The sequence below is a fragment of the Oreochromis niloticus genome, linkage group LG23 (genome assembly GCF_001858045.2).
Source record: "Oreochromis niloticus isolate F11D_XX linkage group LG23, O_niloticus_UMD_NMBU, whole genome shotgun sequence".
Lineage (NCBI taxonomy): Eukaryota > Metazoa > Chordata > Actinopteri > Cichliformes > Cichlidae > Oreochromis > Oreochromis niloticus.
The window spans coordinates 31,449,279-31,471,253 of record NC_031986.2 but is presented as its reverse complement, the minus strand read 5'-3'; the positions used below and the strand labels follow the sequence as shown (position 1 = coordinate 31,471,253).

Below are 21,975 nucleotides of genomic sequence, written 5' to 3'. Positions count from 1 at the left end.
TACAATCAGTAACTAATAATCCATAACTAATCTATGGATTTATGCTCCAATTTTCAGCTGTTCTGAATTCAGCATTTACTGTCTCTCAGCGAAGCCACATCTTTTACTGCTACAGTAACACGTTTGGTGTGGCACAGCATTATTTCATATTTATTAAAAACCCGACATTATCCATACCTGTTCATGAGGGGGGAAAGTTTTGAAGCTTTTCCCAGCATGCACTGGGGCAAAACTCAGGGAGGAATGTTGGTATTTGAAAAGTGACTCTCACAAATTGTACTGAATTGTTAGTTTGAGTGAAAAATATCCCCAAATTATCTCAAATGAGAAGATTAGATCCAGAACATAACTCGAGGCTCGGGCGCTTAACAGCATGAGTGGATGAGGGCGGGTGGGGGGTGAGGGGGATAATTATATGTTTAAAATGGCTTCGCCACACTCGATAAGAGAAACCACAAAAGTACAGGAATGCCAAAAGCGTTAATCCCGCTACGGCTGCTGATTATAGGCTGCGGCACATTTCAACTCTGCAGCGCATGGATCTTTCACTGAGGATGATCACTGTACCCTGCAGTGGGATATTGTTTTTTTACAGTTATGCTAATTGCTAACAGCAACAGTGCTCTGCAAAAGGACTGCTGCATATATGCATAACTTAGCTTTACCAAATAAAGCTTTTAGCTGGATTTTGGCTGTGGACACACATGGCAGAAAGCCCGATAAAACAAACAAGCTGTGAAGTTTGCTCCAAACCGAGTGTTTCTAATACAGCTTAATAAAAAATATTTCTCGAGTGTTATTGAAAGCAGTTGAGTTTCCACTATCAAAATAACTGAAGGTTGATTTTTTTTCCACTGTTCTTATAATAAAGAAACTTATTATATAGTTCACTTTATTAGTCGCCAAATCTGGTTTAACTTTTAGGCATGATTTCATATTTTTTTCATTATCTTAAAAGAAGGTATATGTCACTGTTGTGACAACCAAAGAACCAAAACAAGTTGGGTATCTGGGTTATTTTATATGACAATGGGGAGGACTCCTTTACTGATTTCATGTGGAAAAATATATATGTTTTTACATCTATAGCTACAGCTTATCTTTAGTGAAATAAACTTTATACTTAAGATGTACAACATCTGATTTCTTTACTTCATATCTGACGCAATTTATATAAAACAGCGAGAAGCGGCACATGGAAAATTGAAACCCAAACAGTATCTGACAAAATAAAATCATGCTTAAACAAAAGATTTGTATTCCAGATTTGTTTACATATGATAATAATAACAATCTCTTTTTGTAGTATTCATTATGAAGTCAATAAGACACATCATCCCATCGAATAACAGAAAGAATTAAGAAAATAATCATGATATATTTTTTACATTTTTTTTCCAAAAATATTAGTCCCTTTCTGACTATAAATACTATTATTTCATTTTCATTAAAGTGTCCTAAAGCATGGTATAACGTTTAAACAAATAGTGTAAATAAATCCTCCCACAAATGTGTGTTATGTATGAGCAAATCCACAATTCACAGTACGTACACACATAGAAGATAATAAATTTCTTTTAGTTAATATATTCCAAAATATAATTTTATACACAAATATATATATTTATACTCTCTGTAGAAAGCTTTATACATGTTTACATGAGGAGAGAAAAAAATGAAAAGCTTTAAGATGATACACATTCTGGTTACTGCTTACAAAGTTAAATGATAGCAGGGAAAGGGCCCAGTTTGTCTCCCACACACATACAGCAATCATTCATCAACGGTGGGGTAATTGTGGTGCTGCAGTTTGAAGAAGGCAGGAAACTATACGTTGGTGAAAATCAGCTTTAGCTGCAGCTTATTCAACACACAGTCAGTGCCGAGATTCATAGAAAAACATCTGCGAAAAGGAAAACCAAACGCTCTATGTTTGATCTCTTAAAAATGACAACAAAAATCTCTCTGATAAGGAGCTCAATGATTCATCAGCCAACTGACAAAGTTAATCCTCGTGTTATCACGAGAACAAACCAAATCTTTATTTTGCAGCCTTTCAAATGTAAAAATGTTCTGCGTTCACTTTATAACTTTGGTTTTGGGGTTGTTGGTCTGACGGGCAATTGATTATTTAATAATTATCTAATAATTAAAACTGTGGGATCCAAACCATGATTAACATATCAAACCATGACTGTCAAAACTGTTAACGTAGTTTCTATTATTATAAAATCTGATTAATGAAGCTCACGCTGATGGTCCAGCGAAACTCAAAAGAAGAAGAAAACTACTTTGCACACACGAGTAATTACAGTAATATACAAAAATATACAGGCCTTGAACGAGCAAATCAACGCTTCGAGAAATACCCTTATTCACTTGTTTAACTTGAGTTGGATCAGTACTGAATATAGTGCTGGAGGAAGTGGAGGACTAGCGTAGCTTAGCATACAAACTGGTGGCATGAAGAATCAGTAATATGCAGCACAAAAAGGCCAAAATGTTCCAAATTCATTTTAACATTTCTGATTTGTTTTTTTTTATAAAAAGACAAGATCTAAAGTAGCATGTCTTTTTTTTAAAAAAATCTTTGCTTTACACGAAAGTTGGTGATAAGCTAGGTTTAGCATAAGAAATAGCTAACTGCTAGCATCACGGTGTCCAAAGCTTTAGTTTGGTGGGCCCATTTCCAAACTTTTAGACAGAGTATTTAATGCTCACTAATCCACAAACCTAAGGGATAGTTCAGTCCTATAATTGAGCCTGGGCAACATTTTTTACATAAAATGTAAAATGTTCAATAATATTTCATAAAATTTTCATAAAAGAGAAAAAATAAATCACATAAATCAATTTATGGTCATTTTTTGTAACTTTAGCATTAAAAAGTTCTCACACATAACAGAGTCAAACACTCCCTGCAACAGGTTTCAAAACAACGCCTGCCCACTGTATAATTTAGTTATTATTCATGTTATAATTATAGTCTTGCAGTCACAAATAAATATTGATTCCTAATATTTTGTACTGTATTTTATATTCACCATGACTTAAACATACTGAGTGTTTTAGGCCTATTACCCAGAACTACTCTTGCTAGAAATGACTACCACTCCCCTGAACTACTCATTTCCACCAGGTATGCTAAGCTAGGCCACTCATCAACTGAACAGAGCTCTATAATCCACACACAGACATAAAAGTGTCAATCATCTCAAATAATAATAAGCAAATATTTCTCTTAATGCTGAAGTCTTCCATTAACAACAGCTAGTAAAAGGGAACCCATAATGCCCCTGTGAAGTTGAGTGAAACTAAAACTCAAATCTTTTCTTACACCAAGAGTTACTAAAACATACTATTAGATCAATATACTTTACCGGCCTGTGTGGCTGAATCCATCATAAAGTACAAACGATTTGAAAACGTGGAATTTTCTCAGCACGTCTTTCACATTTTTCATTCACATTTTTTTGGCATTTACCCTTTTGAATACATTCATACCCAGACTGCCTTTTTAAAGCCATAATCTATGTGTCAAGATGATGACTTGTTCATACTGCACACTTGTCCGCATGAAAATAGTGGTTTATTTGCTTCCTTGCCACTTTCTAGGTTCCACTGTCATAAAACAACGTGCTCCGGCCCAGCCATCAACATCTCACTTACTAATACTGACGTCACTCCAGCCTTATTGTGTTGGCTTGCTCTCTGAGCACACCTGCTTAGCACAACCAGCCCCAATCAAACCATTTAAGGTCAAAACAAAAGGCTGTGTTGTGGTCAGAAAAAAGCAGCATTTGGATTCGAAAGAAATGTCTGGAATAAACTTGCATCTGTTTCTCGGATGAGGCTGCCAAGCTGTGTCTCAGAACTAACACACATCAACATAACCAAGACAGTTCATTTGTCTGCACAGACTTAAAGTGGCACCAATTTCGCACAAGGATTTAAGGTGTTATTTTTTCTTTTTTTTTGTAATCATGCTTTTTTTTCTGTCCTGTCACGTCCCCAAAAATAATTCCTTTCATGGAAGGAGATAACAAACCGGTCCCTGTGAACCGTCAGAACTTCCTGGCAGTGCATCCTGCTGGGTGGCGTCCTGGGCTACGCAGTGCTGCTGCTGGAACATGGTGTGCTTTGCATGCTGCCGATACTGTGGCCTGTACTGCTGTTCTCCGAGGCAGGCTGGGACTTCTGGACCGGCTGTGTGCCAGCTGTCTCACCTAGATGTAGAGCAGAAGAGGGAGTGGGGCCGCAGGAGGAAGGGGATTGGACCAGAGGGAGAGAGGAAAAATGAGTATAATTTACAAAAAAGCCAACCCTAGGCAAGAACATTACAAAGTGATTTGGTTAAAGCTACAAATTGAACTCCGCTAAGACTGTCGAGCCTCCATTGTTCTTCTGCACACAGAAAAAATGGGCTGCATAAAGCTCCTACTGTTTACTATAACTGCCACTTGACATAAAGCTTTCACTGAAGTCCGTATAAAATCTGAGAATTTTTTGCACATTCCTATTTAGATTAATGTACTTTTATCCCTAAGAAAAACAGTGTACTTATAAAAAACTCTGGACTTCATCTGCCTCCATTTTTGACCATTTTCAACCATAATCTGCCACAGATTCTGTTTTTAAAAACGAATCCACTGAAGATGCCACCTCAAAACGACCAGAAACAAATGGCCGCATCCTATCTGACAGATGATATTTTAAACAAAGAGACGAAGATGTTTCTTCGTTCACAGAGTTCATTTCTGTCTGGAACCAATTAGCCTTGCTTTAGCAGATAAAGGCGAACAAACACAACACGGGCCCTGTGACCGGAGCTCAAACCAATGACTGGTTTATTGTTCTATGTCTAAATAAGCGTTTCATTTCGTAAACTCTTGGGATCAAATGGTTAAAATGAAGGGAAAATAGAAGTGCTTGAGTTTGTTTCCAAAAAACGTCTCTGACAGACAATGAACAGCTTCTGAAATAAAGCCAAGTCTGTGTTTAATTTGAGTATTTGGCACAATTATTACTGCAGTGTGTCCCTCGCTTGCTTTATAGCTTATCTGAAATGAAGATAACAAATTTTCTCCTGGAGAGAGATTGTTCTATCGATAGTTTAGTTTGTACTAGAGGTCGTGTGTGTTTTATACATATGCCTGCATATATGACAGGCATATGTATCCACAGGCATCCCTTTCCCTCTTTCGGGCCCCACATTTCTCCTAATGTTTACCAGAACAGGGCTGCCAGCAGTCTTTCCCTCACAGGACCAAGAGTGCTGCAAAACAAAGGCACTTGGATTCACCTCATCTGTCAGAGGAAATTTAAATTCCCAAGTCTGATATTATCTTTCTAGATAGAAAAGATAAAGGCTGCTTTTATCTGACCGAAATATAAAGTGAATGAAAACTCTCTATGAAAGTTGTTGTAACAGATGTCTACTCAGGGACAATTTGCCTTAGCTTTCAGTTTGGGAAAACACTGACCCCGGTATCTCTTGGATACAAAAATTCAAACAAACAATGTCTTTGTAGTGGCTAAGGATACAGTAACAGCATCCAGAAGAGAAACTTCTCCACCCAACATCCGCTCTTTGCAAGCACCTGCACAGAAAGCACGCTAACACAAAGTTAGCAACGAACCCGGCCATTTAGCTGGCTTCATATTCAACTCATGATGCAGTCAGGCTTGTTCTACCCTACTTATTTCTACAGCAGAATCACTGTGGTGATCTCTGTGAAGTGTTCTTTGGGCTGGTTAATAGTCAGAATTTCTTTTGGTAGAATTTTCCCAGACCATGACAGCCAGAATCAGCCAAGCATGCTTTTCAAGGGCAGGAGAAACCAGAGCTTCCACATAAAACCCAGTTGTAGGACTGGGAGAACATACAAACTCTACATTAAAAATAACGACATAGCTCTGGCTATAAGACCACGTTGCCATTATAATTTTATAAAGGCTTGTGGAGTAATACTGCAGAAATTTGGACTCTAAAGTGAAATCTAAAAACAACACAAAGCTCTGCAAAGTTTTATATAGGTACGGCACAACTTTGAGCTAAATGCTAATGTGACAAAGATAATATGGTTATGTTTAACCGTCCCTTACTGACCATATCTGTCCAGCTTTTAAGCATGATGACATTTGGGAATTAGGACTAAACAGAAAGTAAAGCAGGGGCCCGTGGGATTAGCATTGGTCTTGAATGTAGTAAATATGAGACACATTCACATTTTGATAAGTAAAAAGTATTTTAATTCATTTTAAGAGGCGTGTAAAGCATTTATCATGGAGTTGAATTCATTTGATACTAATTTATACAAAAGTCTGCCTCAACAAAAATCATGTTAATCGTGAAAAAAGTGTTTCAGTAGTGATTCAACAGAATGCCATCGTCATGTGTCTAACTGAGCTTAGAAAAGTTGGTGTGGCCGTCTAGGTTTAGGTTAGATAAAACAGTGAGTTTTCGGGTTCTCTTAGTAACATATTTGAGACATGAGTGATAGTGGGACAATTTACTATGGCCAGATGAGCTGGTTTAAGCATTTCTGAAATAGCAAGGCTTGTTGTGTGTTCTCACGGTCAGAGGAGGGACAAACAATGACCTGGTGACAGTGTGTGGGATGTGCTGGAACAAATTTCATCCGAATGGGTCCAACTTTCAACCTGCAGGGTTTTGCTGTGGATATCAGATTCCATAGGGCACGTTTAAAAGTCCTGCAGCATCCTAGGCCTCCACTGATTGGACCTGCTTAGGTAGGAGAGGTCCTAACATTTTGGCTCATCGGTGTCTGATTGAATTTCAGAGCAGATAATGTGTGAAGTTTCTCCTTGTGTCTGGCTGTTTTAACAGTTGGTTTCATTTTGTGGATGAAAAAAAATTCTTGCACAAGGTGACAACAGCTCCGGCAATCTCCAGCAACTTACAAGCCAACTACAATATATGTGCCAAGACAATAGGAAAACTGTCAAAGGTTATAATGTGAGGTTGATGTTAAAGCATTTATGTTGCTGACTGCCTTGTAGGGAAATAAACCGTAATAGATAGAAAAACCCAAAATATAATTCCAAGGACTATATCTGTTTTCTGAGAGGTCCTCAGACCCTGAGGGGATAGACTCAGTTTAGTTTTCTTGTTTCATCATTGGTTTAAAATATGCTCTCAAGTGGTATTTTGAGTGGTTGTTTTGGAGGATATACTTTCTTGGGTTTACATGGGACAGAAAGTGTTGCCATATAAGGTCATTTCAACTAATCCTGCTTAACACACCCACCTAAAAGTGTATTTTAATAATGGAAGGAACTTGTGCCTTAAAGTCATCGCCATGCATGTTTCCTCCTAACTGCTATCTACACCCCTGTTTTTTGTGCGTGTTCGCCTTTGATATGTACTGGCAGCCAAATGTAAAGATTTGTGTTCTTTCTTGGTCACCCACTAGAAAATCCATGAAGCACAAGTGAAGTGGTTTTCTGAAGAAAAGCCAATACCAATATTGTGACAAAGATAAAGGCTCTAAACTCTGACAGCTGATCTTTACGTCTAAAAGATATTTAAAAAAAGAACTAAACTCTCATTAATGTGACAGAGCATGACTGGAACAGTTTGCAGTACTGTAACCCGACACGTGCCTGTATTGTTGTAACTACCTGGGAGAATGATTTACACTGCCAAACTGTGAGCTCTTAAAAAACTTTCACTTTACATACCAAATGCTAAAGTCAAACAGCCTAAGCCCTTCTGCAAAACACACTCAGCTCACAGGTCAGACAGTTAAAAACTAAGGCAGAGAAGAACAGGGCAGCTCTATGCAACGGTGAACTCAGTCGGCTGCTGGGAACTCACTTCCTCTCATAGGTCAGTCAGGGTCAGCGGGCTGGGGACGAAGGGGAAGGTCTTGGCATCTAATGGACAGATTGTGTGTCTTTTCCTGTGAGCGCCCACTAAACCCTACAAGGGGAATTTCCAACTCGTCTCCAGCCATTGTACTGAGAATGTACTGAGAAAGACCACCCCGTGGCCCCCAAAACATTCAAAGGCAGGAAAGAGAAGAGCTCTTGCTGCTGACCAACAGGATATATTTACAGTAGAGGAGTCAATACGTTATTGTGAGCAGGCCTCTGTCAGCAGCAGGATGTTTGGCAATCACAGCGGCACATTTCTGGCACAGAGACCCTCAGGCATTCCTTTGCATCTTATCTTTTCATTAATGTGGAGAAGTGAGTTGGGGCCACGGAGAGGCAGGTAAAGAACCTACCTGTGTGCGCGTAGATAAACCACAGAGCTGCGGTCAAGAGAGCCCCGATGACAAAGGCTGCAAAGGCGATGCCCACCACCACAGGAGTGTCCAGTACATACACTACTGAACAACAAACCAACACACAACATGGTTTTAATGTTGAACAAGTGTATTATACATACAAATACAATACAAATATAAATTACCTAAAATGTGTAAAACAAGAAAACAAATATTAGGAACTGAAATCGTAACTAAGTTCACCTTTTACCCAGTCACACTGCCCTTCTATCTATTGCCTATATTCTTGGACTCTAATAGAGTAGCTATGCATGATTTTGATTGCCTAGCCTAGTTAGCTGTGCTATCAGCAAACTACAGATCCATAGTTACTGGTAAATTCTAGTTACCTTCTTCAATTTGAAAGGAAAAAGTCCAGCAAGCATCACAATTGTTATGGTAAGGACCAATATGAAATAATAAGTGACCTAAGCTGATGATTTCTTAAAACAGCTTCATTATTTACTGGTTTATCTTATGCAGTTTATTCATTTTTGGGATCCATATAATCCACTTATATACACATGGACATATGCAAAATAACAATCATATAATACTTACCATCAGGAGAGGTCTTACGTGGCTCTTCTGATAATTTTGATGTAGGATCTGCAAAAACAACATATAATAGTTTAAATATATGTTGACTATTGTGTGTACAGATGCACAGTATACAGTATGAATTATGGTACATTAAAATAGCACAATGCATGCTCTGAGTCAGCCTGTCAGGAGCAGCAGATTGCTGATACTGCAGTGTGTTGATAAGCAATTCTCTGTGGAATGTGATCCAGAAATCTGAACCAGGAAAACGCTGAAAAAGCAGCTATTCTGTAAGCCGGCAGTGTCCTAACGGATGAACCTTTTAACTCCAACCAATCATGCTCACCCATTTATTTCAAGCCATCTGGAAGGCTTTCAAAAGTGAAATTAGCTATAATGATGTCTTAACAAACAATACAAAGGCGCTTGTGTACGGGCGAACTCAAGAGGCAAACCTGGTATACGTCCAAGACTGGGGCACAATGGGTGCTATTCTCGGACAGAACACCTTTAAGTTTTCATCTCGGGTAATGGATGATGACAGGTCATCAGAGAAGACTTTAATTTCAGAGGGGACGATGGCCAGAGGACGTCCTCTCTGCCACCCTACTCCCCTTCAGTCTGGAGCTATCTGTCCCGGGTGACTTGTTATGCTAAAAATGTCGAGGCCATGAACACATGCAGCCTCATAAGCAGAAGATAAAGGAGGAATATACAGACTGAACCCAGCAGAGCACAGCAGTCTTTAATGCTCTCGTGTTAACTCGACTCAAAGATCATGTGCAAAGCTGAAAGCTCGGTGCTTTCAAATACTGCCTTGATGTCTATAGGGTACAGTTCTCTGCAGGACATCTGACTGGTCTTGACTGTTCTCTACTTTTAACAGAACCAGACATCTGCTTCAAAGTTGAACTTTTGATTTATGCTGGCTTCATGGTGTTGCCAAACTTGAAACAGCCCTGATATCTCTATGAACATCATTTATTTATGTAAATTTGCCTGATATGGAATGAAAGAGCACTCCTGCGTAATGACTTGTTTTTGTTCAACTTTGGCCTTTCGTCATAGAGCTGTCGCTCCAAGACTCTCAACACAGAAGAGGTTCAAACTTATAAACCATGCAAAGGCTGAACTCCGTAGCTCAAAACATGTTATTTAACCCAGCTCAGGTCCACAAGGTTACTAGCTCTGCCTAAAGTGCAGTGTACAATCTGCAAGAATATTTACTCTCTTCTTTTGTTCATACTCTGCTGAGGCATGAATCCTAACTCATGTTCATCCTTTCTTTTTCAGAACTAAAAAAATATGTTTTATAATATTTTAAATGATAAAATGAGCTTCTTGACATCTGGCCAGTGAATACAGCAAACCATATGGAGAGCCTCATTCAGTTGGTTTTAAAGTAATAAATGGGATATTTTACGAGAAATCAGTTACATAGAAAGACAAAGTTATCTAAAGGATGAACGCGTTCATATATTAAACACTGCAGTTCAACCTGTTCAGTCCAATGTGATATAACAAATTATCCTCTGCCTTTACGCTTTGCAGACTTTAAACTAAATTAATACTACATGTACTGATGTGACGATATAACCAACGCTGCCAGCCTCTCAGATAGATTATACCTTTCAAGTTTTTCTAAACGTTCCTCAACCCATAAAAAAGGGATCAAATTTATTGACGTTGTGAAGCAGTAAATCTAATTTTGATGGTAGAACTTTGAGGCTGTTATGTTTTTCCATGCACCAAGTTGGCCACAAGTGGCTCCCTTTGATTTGTAGATTGAACTCAGCTTTTTGGGATGTTGTCCAGTGCAGAACCGTGGCCCTTGAAAAGGCTGCTTATTTTGTTTGCCATCCTAGCATAAGCGATGCCTTTGTGTTCTTTGAATTCGAGGTGGTTTTTTTTCAGTGTGTTTATGGCATAAGTGTGTTTACTTACTCCATGGAAAATAAACCCGCTGCACTGGCATAGTGGTACATGGACATATGCAAAATAACAATCATATAATACTTACCATCAGGAGAGGTCTTACGTGGCTCTTCTAATTTTGATGTAGGATCTGCAAAAACAACATATAATAGTTTAAATATATGTTGACTATTGTGTGTACAGATGCACACTATACAGTATGAATTATGGTACATTAAAATAGCACAATGCATGCTCTGAGTCAGCCTGTCAGGAGCAGCAGATTGCTGATACTGCAGTGTGTTGATAAGCAATTCTCTGTGGAATGTGATCCAGAAATCTGAACCAGGAAAACGCTGTGCACCCTGCCTGTACCACTTTGGACTAGCTTGGCTTAGACACTCAGCCATTACTTCAAATTTCACAGTCTCTGTTCACCAATATCCTCAACATCAACACTGGCATGTCTGTGCTAAAAAGTGACTCCATCCATATAGTATCATTGCCCAGCATTGGAGGCTGATGTCCAATTAAAATGTAATAAAGCCACCCACTTCTGGTTAGAATTATCCTGCACAACTCTGACTCACACTAGAGCTCAGAGAGGTAGGAACTTTAAAGCTAGTAAAATTACTGATGTTTAAGAGCAAAATCAGGATGTGAAAAATATCATCAGTGCATACACTGCAACTGGGAGAAGCCATAAAATGAATCTAATCAATCAATAAATTGTTTGGTCTATGAAGTGCTTATCAATCCATGGTATATGGATTATCAGTCTATTTTCTACCATTGTGAAATAACGGTTGGCCTGTAGCTTACACCAATTAAAATGATCTAATTTACATCAAATCACAAGCCAATAAACATGACTCAAACTGACCCCAGGTCCCGTGTTGATGTCATTGCTCAGAGGGGGATGCTAATTTGAAAAATGCTGGCAGTGCGCTAGAGAAAAGGCACCGATTATATCAGTCCATTTAGGTTTAGGTCATAATAAATATCATGTGATGGCATTACCTTAGGTCTCCATCCTGCCTTCTAAACACACTTACACCCCCTGAGGTGCTACGATAAAGAGTGTGAACCAACGAGTGACTAAACATCGAAGGACCTTTAGGCTCTGATTGGGCGCTCAAAGCCAACAAGAGGACCACCGCTCCTCATTTTCCCCCTCACTAGTGGAAAGCTGAGGCCACAGTGAAGGGCCTAAGTGAAAACAACTGGATGTTAGTAACGTATGACTGTTCTTTTCCATGTCTCCCTCAGCATGGCCTGGTCCACAGCAGAACTGGGCCTCAGCGTTAGCACACTCCCCTTTATCAGCCTTATGTTAGTTTGAACACACACCCAAAAACACACTCTTGTGTACAGATGTCAATGTAAACGGAGACACACCATATGTGTATGCCTAAGCACCTGTATACACAATCATATACACACAACACAGTTAATAAGGACCAGATGTTGGACCGTGATCCTGTCGTTTGGTCTGATCTCCAAGTATCGACTTTAGAATTGCTTCTTTCACTGTGCATAATCGTATTTGTGGATGTCACAGTTCCAAGCACAACTGAACTCCTGGTGTAAACAGATGTAAATTATGTTTGCTTTTCCTTTTACTGACCTGTTATGTGGCTAAAATCATCCACCACAACCAGCCGTTGAGTTGAGACCTTTTTGTTCATCATCATCGCCATGATATTGTCCAGAGAGAGAGAATCACAGTTTTCCATGGGTGATAAACACTGTGCAGAAAATAAAAAAAATATCAAATTAATAACTTGACATTCATATATCTCAAACTCAAAAGTGCATTCACTCATATCTGCTCAAAAGTACTAATTTGGAATTCAAAGTAAGGAAAAGCTTGCAATCTTCACCCACTACAGCTGATGGCAGCTGTAATAGAACAGTTAGCACCACAATCACAAGTCAGCCTCAGGATACCACACACACACACACACACACACACACACACACACACACTTATATTTTTTGGGGGGTGGGGGTAACATTTGGGTAAGATTTACAGAAAGTAAAAGAAAGCACTTGCACCAGACAGAACAAATAACAGAGGGACAAAAAAATTGTTTTGCTCAGTGACACTTGGGAAACTGTGCATCGATGCATGGTTCCCGCTTAGGTTTGGGGGCAGACCTGACACTGAATGTTGCAGGTCAGCCGGAGTAAAGATGGTCTCCTACATGCCCGGCTGCTCAAACAAACACTGGTGATACTTTAGGAGACTAAAAAAAACAGAAATGGCTCTTTGGGGAAGATTATTCTGCATACCTGTGGTAAATTTAGATTCCTCTGAGAAGACTTCGAGCACAGAGACATCTCACAGTGCAGGAAAAGCAGGGACACTTTGAAAGTTGAGTCGAAGATGAAGCTGAAGGTTTTCTTATCCATCTTTGTAGGATGGACAGGGAATTGAGGATAGTATGTGACGGAGGCATCTGTGGGACAAACTGTCTCAATGAGCGTGTACCCTGATGACATGCTGGGATTGGAGTCATGAGAAATGAAGCACGATATGATGGTGAACCCCAGTTCTGGATCTGATGCAGTTGATGTGATCTGGAACGGATGAGAGGTATTTAAAAACAGATTTTATTTGTCAGTTATCGTGACAGGAGTCTTCATAAAGTGATAATCAGTGAGGGAAACTGCTCACTGACAAAACTGAACGGCAACACAATACTGCTCTGATCTGAGGTGAGCTTTACTTTATAATATAATCATTTTTGGAAGAAAACCTAATCCGAAGTCTGCAAAGTAATCGTGTTGGACAAAACATTTAAACTGCCCATGCAAAATGAAAAGGTGTCATTTTGTATTTGTGTTTCTTTAAGAAGAACGCAGAAACAATAAATACAAATTATTGTTGTGTTTTATTGCCTAGTCCTAAAATTGGGAACAACGATAAACAAGTAAACATAATTTACAAGATGTTAAAATGCTAATTTAAAGCTGAAACAATCAATATTTTTGTGTTAACACTGGGCAGGACAAAAGGGGCACAGTCATGGTGATAACCCTCAGCTCTAATGAGCTTCTGGTTTCCTTTAAAGCGTTGTTTTGGTTTTATGCTTCAGCTCACTCTTGCTGTACCAGCAGCTGTTCAGGAAAAATAAAATTCAAATCCCACCTTTTACTAACCACAACAGAAAAAGAAGTTCAAAAGTTAGCAGGCAGCTGGTGGCAACTAAAGTGCCAAATAATTCTGTCAGCAGCAACCCGAGGCTGAGCCAAAATAGACTAAAGTCTTCTAATAGAAATATTGCAATGTATTTATTGTTGCCAGTGTAAAGATATGCAAAACAAAACAAGAACCACTGCCTGAAAGGTGAGAAACAAATATATTTAGTCATGTTTTACTTACTTCTCAGCTAAAATAAATGCAACGCACTTAAGAGGGAAGGATAAAGAGACTTTGTGAGCACTTTGTGCTTACAGCACACTGGCTTTGTGTCCATGCTGTGAGTGAAGCATCTCACGCTGATGTCATCCTACATCACCTCTTCAAAGGACTTTTCAGTCTTTGCTATCTCTTATATGACCAGCATAATTACTGTAGTGAAACAGATATTTTTAGCCAGATGGCATGCAGAATTGCGATATAATAAAAGCAAGAAGTGAAAGAAACTATTAACTTTTTAGCTTGAAATAGTCACAGTGCCAAATGACACTGCGAAGGGCTCGGTAAGAGATTAAATCTGGGAAAGCTAAAGCCTCAGATGGAGGCAGATGGTTGCAGTTTTCTGCCAAAAGTTTTAATTTACACCGAACACGTATGCTGGCGTGAGAGGTAATGTATTATAAATGCAAAACATACCTCCACAAACACTTTCTGATTTTGTGAAACGGTGAAGAAATTCTGGCGTACGGGGTTGTTGATAGGCAGCGAGTCGTACAGCTCCATGTTAAACGTCATGTTGTTGACCGGTTGCCTTGGTGGTTCCTGTACAATCCTGGGAGCTGAGGTTTCCTGATTCTTAGTTTTTCTTGTGTATGTGCAGTTGAACTGTTAGAAGAATAAGGCAAAGCCAAAACAAATATCAGCAGGACTCTGACGTTACATTCCATGGCTAAGCGTTCTCACTCCACATGACTGTGTGTCACTGTTTGACCACATTAAGACAGACCAGGAACAAAAGAGATACTGTGTAAACAAGAACAATAAGTGGGAGACGAGGACTGGATGAGATAAAGGAAACTAAACTAGCAGAGAAAAGATGGAGAAACTTCAAAATGGAAAATGTAAGGTCAAGTTCATTAAACGGACATCATGGAAAGATGGGGAGATTGCAGCCGCCAGAAGAGTCTTTACTAGCAGCCCAAGGGGCACTAGGAAACTGGTGTTTCATCCAACTATGCATGATTTACTGCAGTTGCGCATATAGAGATACAGTTTATCAGTAGTCTCGACTTGTCAACTTTCCCCTTGCAATAAAGTGCAGATCTGACAGAAAAAGGACCACAATGATTCCAAAGTCTTACCAATATGCTGGGTGGATCGAGCGTTTTCACAGGAAGCATTCTCTCGGGCCCTCTCTGGTCGCTATTCCCATCTTTAGTCTCAGCATGTCTTACAGTGACCTGCACACCAAAGAGAAGTTTGTTACTAAGCTTACGCTGACAAACCTGAGCACATCAGTTAGCAATTGAAGGAAAGTTTACACAAGATTTTTTCCAATTTTTTTTTCCTTTTCTACTCCTTTAGTATTGCCTCATTCAGGCGGAGATTTGAATTGTTAAGAGAGGTCGGCAAAACATCCTTGCTTAAATCTGGGAATGTCCTGTGGCCTCAGTAAGATAGGACATATTTCTAATTTCTCAGTGGAGTAGTGGCATGTCAGGGCCTGAGATGAGTCTGCTGCTTTAGAGGGAGGACTGTCTCAATGACACTAACAGAGCTGTTTTGAAGTTTGCTGACCTGCCTTTGGTGCCACTGCTGAAATAAATCAACATATCACAGCAATGTGGGGACAACAGCCAAAACACATTAGCTTTGATGAGAGGGAACCCAGACAATGAAAATTAATCTCCTTTGACCAGAGGTCAGAGGTTGTCTGCACGTCCAAGTGCTAACACAAAAGATGACCTTGGACTTATGCCTGGGTTTTCAATCTGCAGTGGACAGAAAAAGTGTTTTTCCAAACTTCCCCGAACAAAAGATTTTAAAAGGCCAGGGTAGAAGTGATTCATGCTTGCTTGTTAGAACAAACATGCTGAATGAATGCATTCCACAATAATGAAGATAACTGGGGATGTCCGATCTGAATGCTTAATCACATAAAAGCAAGTGATCACTATTAGATACAAAAATGAGTCAGAAACGTAATCATTTTTCCTGCACATATTTTCCATATCTTTCCAGTTTCCATTTGTGCACAAAAAGAGCATGGCTATCAGTGGACATCTTTATTAAAAAAATCATTTATTTATGACACAAATAACTGTCAAGCCTCTGAGTGAGCATTTCCCATGGCAGTGCTGACATTTAAGCACTGGTCATGCTAAAAAACACCCTAACAACTAATATAATCAAATTAGCCTTCAAAGCTTTCTGCCAGATCTTTTTTAAGATGTGATTTATTTTCTTTGAAAGAGTATTTGTGTTTGAGTATTTAAGCTCAAATGATGATCTTTGTCTAAACTAATCAAATACATTTATTCTCTAAATGTAATTAAACTGCAAGTGAAAGCTAAAAATAAATTAAAATAAAACAAAAAGGCTTTCTGACAGTGGGCAAATTTTTCCCTGACTTCAGAGTGTCACAGCTCTGTCTGCCCATAGATATCAATGCTTTAACAAGCCCAAGATGTTACTGGTGTTACACCAGTAACATCTTAATATGTTAAACCTAGGCTAACACACATCTATTTGGATGCTAGTCACTCGGGAATTGTTTAGACAGGCAAAGTTTGGCTTTGGCACATGGTTAAAACTGTTTAAACGGTGTATTTCAGCAAAAACTATTATCTTTTCTAAAGCTTCACCAAGCAGAAAATAATGTTTTCTGACTGGAAGCTTTTCTGTTAAAATGTTCTCATTTTAACAAGTTCACAAGTTAAAATAAACCAAGATAAATATAGTGACTTTTAAAAAAATGAAAAGTGTTTTGTAGTTTATTTCAAAAAATTTAATCATATCTTTGTATTTATAGTAGCAACTAGAGGTCTGATATACAGAGAGGGCATTTTCAAGTAATTTCAGCTATACTATGTACTGTAACACCAGATAGTATACTCACAGAATTGATGTAGAGCGTGCTATCCTCTAAGGTAAATCTGGCGGTCTGACAGCCAGTCAAAGGAGTTTCCAGGGTGTAGTGGGTGGCATTGACTGTTGCTTTGCATTGTGGGTCTTGAAGTGTGAGGCTGGCATTTGTAAACCCACTTGCCTAAGTTAAGAAAAAAACGAAATAAAAAGACAAACATGGATGGAGATCAAACACTTTTCCTTTATTAACTTTTCAGAATTGTAAAAAGAAAAAAAAAAGGAGAAAAAAGTCCAAGTACTTGTGCAAAACCTTGAGTTCTCAGGAATAAACAAATCCCACAAGGTGGTCTAGCTCCAGCTCCCAATTACAGCCTATGCCAGTTTCCATTCTGTGATGTGGGCTGATTGAGCTGTCCCTATGTTCAGACGCCAAATGCTTGAAACAGCCCTGCCTGCTTCAGTAATTTACTTTTTCTCATTTCACTTTTGTAGATCTGAAACTTGCTATCCCCACACAACAGATAGGTGGGGTCAACTGCCTCCATAATTATTCATATGTAACCATTAGACCAAGACAGCATCATTATTTGGTAACAACCTCAGCACACAGTGCGTGCTTTTTGAAAATAAACAACACAGCGTCATGGAGGTTTATGCTGGTATTCTGTAATCGCTGCAGAAGACATCCATTCAGCCTTTTAATTGGTCTAGACGCTGCTAGTCTTTTTGGATGAGCTCCATTTTGTTGTTTTCTGCTCTTCTTGTCACATTTTGTCACACTGACTCTGTGTCGTGTGAAAAGAGACGCAAAAGTAAAACAACAAAATGCCTTTCTCATTGATCAGATGCATTTCTAATTAATCACATCTGTTCATTATACCCATATATATATATATATATATATATATATGAATATAATTATTGTGAGATGTAACTTGCATTTTCCCTTCATTTTTGGAACATTAAGCTCTTGATTTTTGGTTTTAACTTTTATGTGTATTCTGTTTTATGACAGATATTACACAGATATTTAAAATAGGCAGAATCAGAGATTGTCCAGTTGTTTACTCACCTGCAGACTCTGTTTGTCAATGCTGACCACCATCCTTTCGTTTTTGCACTGCACACTTAGGTCAACATTCAAAACGATTTCGGGCTCATCGGGCTCGTAGGGCAGGTGTTCCAGCGGAGGCATGCCCCCAGTTGTAAGGAATGGAAACGGCAGACCGGATCGTCGCAGTGGAGTTCCAGCGTCAGGAAGAGGACTAGAATCACGCAGGATGGCGAGTTCGGGAGGTAATTTGCTCTCCAGAGACTCCACAACATCTGGAAGTCACACGTAACCTCATGAGGCTGATTTTGCATCCAGGAAACTACACCTACAACTTTTTACAATTTCACACTAGTTTTATGCTTCATCATGAATGAAGAATTTGATTCTTCTTCAGCTTACCTGGCTCTCTAAGTCGGATATTGAAGTGGTTTGCCACAGGAGTGCTGGTGTAAGATGTGACTGGACTGTGGCCAATATCGCTTGCCCACTGGATTAAGGCTTGTGGCCCTGATGGCAAGTACTGCTTGGGGGTTTTGGACACAGGTGCCTGTGAGCCAACAGTCACTGTATCAGAGGCCTGTGGAACAGAACTCTCATTAGATGCTTTCTCAAAATAACAAGAAGATAAATTTAAGTTAGCCAATACGGGATCTGTTTTACAAAAAAAAAAGAAAAAGAAATATCCTTTACTGTTCAGGTTTTATCACAGATATTCAACTTCAAGTACAGTCCTGCACTTATTCTGCATGAATCATGTGTGAATCATGTGAATGAGTGTGAGGTAATGGGCGTGTCGCAGCTCGATCAGTGCTCAGAAACCAACATGTTAGCTTGCTCCTAAAAATTTGTGTCCTGCCCTGCTGCTCCCCCAGTGAGGGAGGCCTCATTCTTTCTCACAGCCATTTCCCACACATTCAAGTCTCTTGAGCAACACTGACGAGAACCTGCTTTCTGACAGATCGAGGCCTGAGTTTTATTTTGGCCATCATATCGCTTGCGTAGCTGACGATCTCTCACACATTGGTTGCACAAGCAGCGTATCCTGTGTACCGCTGCTGTCAAGTAAAAGTCAAAAAGTAAGCAGTGGGGGAGCTAAAAAAATGACTGACCTTTTGGATGTTTGAGATAAATGGTTGAGGGATGTCAGCTGTTGTAACCGGTTCAGGTTTACATCAAGCTAGTGTTACACTCAAAGTCAACCATTGAGAAGTACATTCACCATGTATGTTACAATCTTGTAAACATCAATTAAAAAGAATAAAAACAACAGTGATGTTAGGTTCTATTTGAACAGTTCAGCTGGACGTAACAATGCTAGAAGATCATAGCAATACCTGTTGCTGTGTGATGCACTGCTACATGCTAAAGTTAGCGGTTTCGCATATGCACAAATGACAACTTCAACACGCTGATATTTACAAGGTGTAATCTTCCAATCATATTAACATTAAGCTGTTTGCTAATTAGCTCTAAACCAAAGTAAAGCAAAGGAATTCAGATTTTCCAGAAGCTGCTCTCATTCAAATAAACTGCCCCTGGGACCACCACATTAAACAATCCAGGGTGTGTACACAGCTATCACACTAGTCAAGTGGACTTTGAGGGTCAAACGTGCCGGAGCGCGGATCCTCCAGTGAAAATTCATTCATTTGTACATCTACTAAACTGCTAGCTAAATATAATCCAATAGATTAACAAAATATAACTCCGTATAGTTGCTTTGTACACAATGCATGACTGGTCAATTGTTCTCCTCTCTAAGTGTTATGGATTTTGACCTGGCATTACACCCAAAAACCTGATTGACTCCGTGTATAGCAGGCAGCTGTACAAACATAGCATGCCTGGCAAAAGTGCAGTGTCACTGCTGCAGCAGCGAGTATCAGCATTAGACACTGAGGAAACACAAGCCCTCTCCCACACACACAGACAAACACACCTCTGGGAACACAAATATACATGCTAGAAAATGCAAACTTAAGAAAGTGGCATACAAAATAAAAAAAAAAAAGTGTTGGCGATTCTCTTTCGGTTCACCTGGAATTGGTTTTTTTTTACTCCAGGAAAAGAGGAGCTCTAAATTCCAGCCTTGCAGCAATTGTGGTGGTTGGACCACGGCCAGTTGTGCATCGACATGATCTACAGTTAAACTATTCTTCTAAAGTGTGCATAGGTGTCATATTCTTATGGTTCCTGAGGGTCCTGAGACTTGAGTGGCAGTAATGAAGATTTAATATCAAAACTATATGCTCAAGCACACCGTTGATATGCACAAACCCATATTTCTCAGTAAAGTGTATCCTGATATACTGTAGTAATTAGCCACTGTTTGTCTTTTGTGTGTGGTGAGGAAGCCCGAAAGCCTGAATAAAGCGCTCCGCGTAATTCACATTATGATTGATGGGAAGCAGCTCTGGCCCAATACGGCAGCACGCCTGGCTCTGAAAATATATGATGCCCTTTCCACTCCAGCCTCTGGCTCTCTCAAAGTGATGACAATTCCTGGAGCTGCCACAATGAAATTTCACAGTTCCTCCTAACCCGTTATCCCCACCCTGTCCCCCAGCGTGGACCAGGCGCCAGTTCAACACACATTTTTGCTGTGACAACTTCTTTGGCCAGCAGCGTAAAGTGTTGACATTTCTGTCCACGACACCCACAGTGATATGTGATCCAACTATATAAAATCAACCGTGATGCCTGTAGAGCAAAAAAGATATCATTTGATGGAAAGCCTTTGTATCTTGTAATGCTGCCAACTTACCACAACATGCACATTGCCCGTTACATTGTGGACTTTGACGACCCAGTTCACAGATTTAGCGCATTTGAGCAGCAAGACAACGTCACGATGTACCCAGGTACCTTCCTTCAGTGGCCGCAGATCAACTATGACATCTACCTGGAAAGCACTGCAGGAAAAAGGAGAGAGAAAGAATAAATAATAATAGATGGTCAGGTCTACGCAATTTTACTGTGCCTCCTTTGTCTGGCCAACTAATTAAAAACTGGAGGTATTCCCAGAAAAAAGACTGCAGACGTATGCACTACATAACAGATAACACCGCAGCAAGATACAGCACACAAGATACAACACATTCCCAGATTTTCTGTCTTTTGGGTGTACAGAATAATCACTCCACTGGGGAGTGAGGACATTATCTGGCAAACTGGACCGTCAGACCAAGTTTTGAAATCTCTTCCTCAAAAGAAAACCACTAAGTGAACATAACCCCCCTCCGCCTTCATGTTAGTTCCCATCCAAAATAAACTCCACAGAGATTATTGAGCGCATCCTGACCTCAAAAATAAACCGTGACAACATGTATTCTTGGCCTCTGCAGCCTTGGCTGCTCACCTGCTGGCGTTTGGGGCTTGGAGCTCAATGATGTGGACTTCTTTGTCTTTGTGGGGCACAGAGAGGACGCAGCCTTTTGATGTCTGGGGCTCCTTGTAGCTGCCCAGGTAGTTCAAAGACAGGAACTTGGAATCAATCTTGCAGGTGTCAGAAGACAGTGGATCTGAAAGTGGAGAAATGTTTGTGTTACTGTTCAGAGGGGCTGTGAAACTATTTTGATCCTCCAAAGGAGAAATATAGCTTCTGTTACCTCTCTACCACAGAGAGGTCAGAACCTGATGTCAACAACAGAACAGCACCCCCTGCTCTAGTGACGAATTCAACGTCCTGCTCACGAAACCTTCGGAAGACTGAACATTTGCTTTAACCCAGCTGTTTCCATCTACAGCAGAGTTGCTCTTGTAACCCTGCAGCTACTATTCGCAGCACTAACAAGGCCCTGGGTTGTGCGCCCAACGAGGTTGGGTGTGCCCTGGTTGGCATGATCTGTCTTCCTATCAACAGGGAAATTAGATTTTATGTGGGAAATCTTAGCAAGATGTTTTACCAGAATTCTTTTGCAATAACAGGACAATAATAT

The 21,975-nt window shown here is 39.7% G+C and overlaps 1 protein-coding gene across 3 annotated transcripts in view; it reads right to left on the bottom strand.

Moving 5' to 3' along the window:
• Positions 1-19: 19 nt before the first annotated feature.
• Positions 20-21,975, bottom strand: part of tgfbr3 (transforming growth factor, beta receptor III) — a 72,961-nt gene continuing 51,005 nt past the window's right edge. The window contains exons 6-18 of one of the 3 annotated variants that reach the window (XM_005451164.4): positions 21,396-21,558; positions 20,802-20,949; positions 18,437-18,614; positions 18,056-18,309; positions 17,015-17,164; positions 15,258-15,356; positions 14,593-14,781; positions 13,047-13,334; positions 12,379-12,499; positions 10,858-10,902; positions 8,856-8,903; positions 8,253-8,357; positions 20-4,226 (exon numbers count right to left, since the gene is read on the bottom strand). In XM_005451164.4, the coding sequence (XP_005451221.1) occupies positions 4,108-4,226; positions 8,253-8,357; positions 8,856-8,903; positions 10,858-10,902; positions 12,379-12,499; positions 13,047-13,334; positions 14,593-14,781; positions 15,258-15,356; positions 17,015-17,164; positions 18,056-18,309; positions 18,437-18,614; positions 20,802-20,949; positions 21,396-21,558 (1,907 nt within the window). In that variant the 3' untranslated portion in view covers positions 20-4,107. The remainder of the gene's footprint in view (positions 4,227-8,252; positions 8,358-8,855; positions 8,904-10,857; positions 10,903-12,378; positions 12,500-13,046; positions 13,335-14,592; positions 14,782-15,257; positions 15,357-17,014; positions 17,165-18,055; positions 18,310-18,436; positions 18,615-20,801; positions 20,950-21,395; positions 21,559-21,975) is intronic. The other 2 variants (XM_019351774.2, XM_005451165.4) reach the window with 2 other exon arrangements.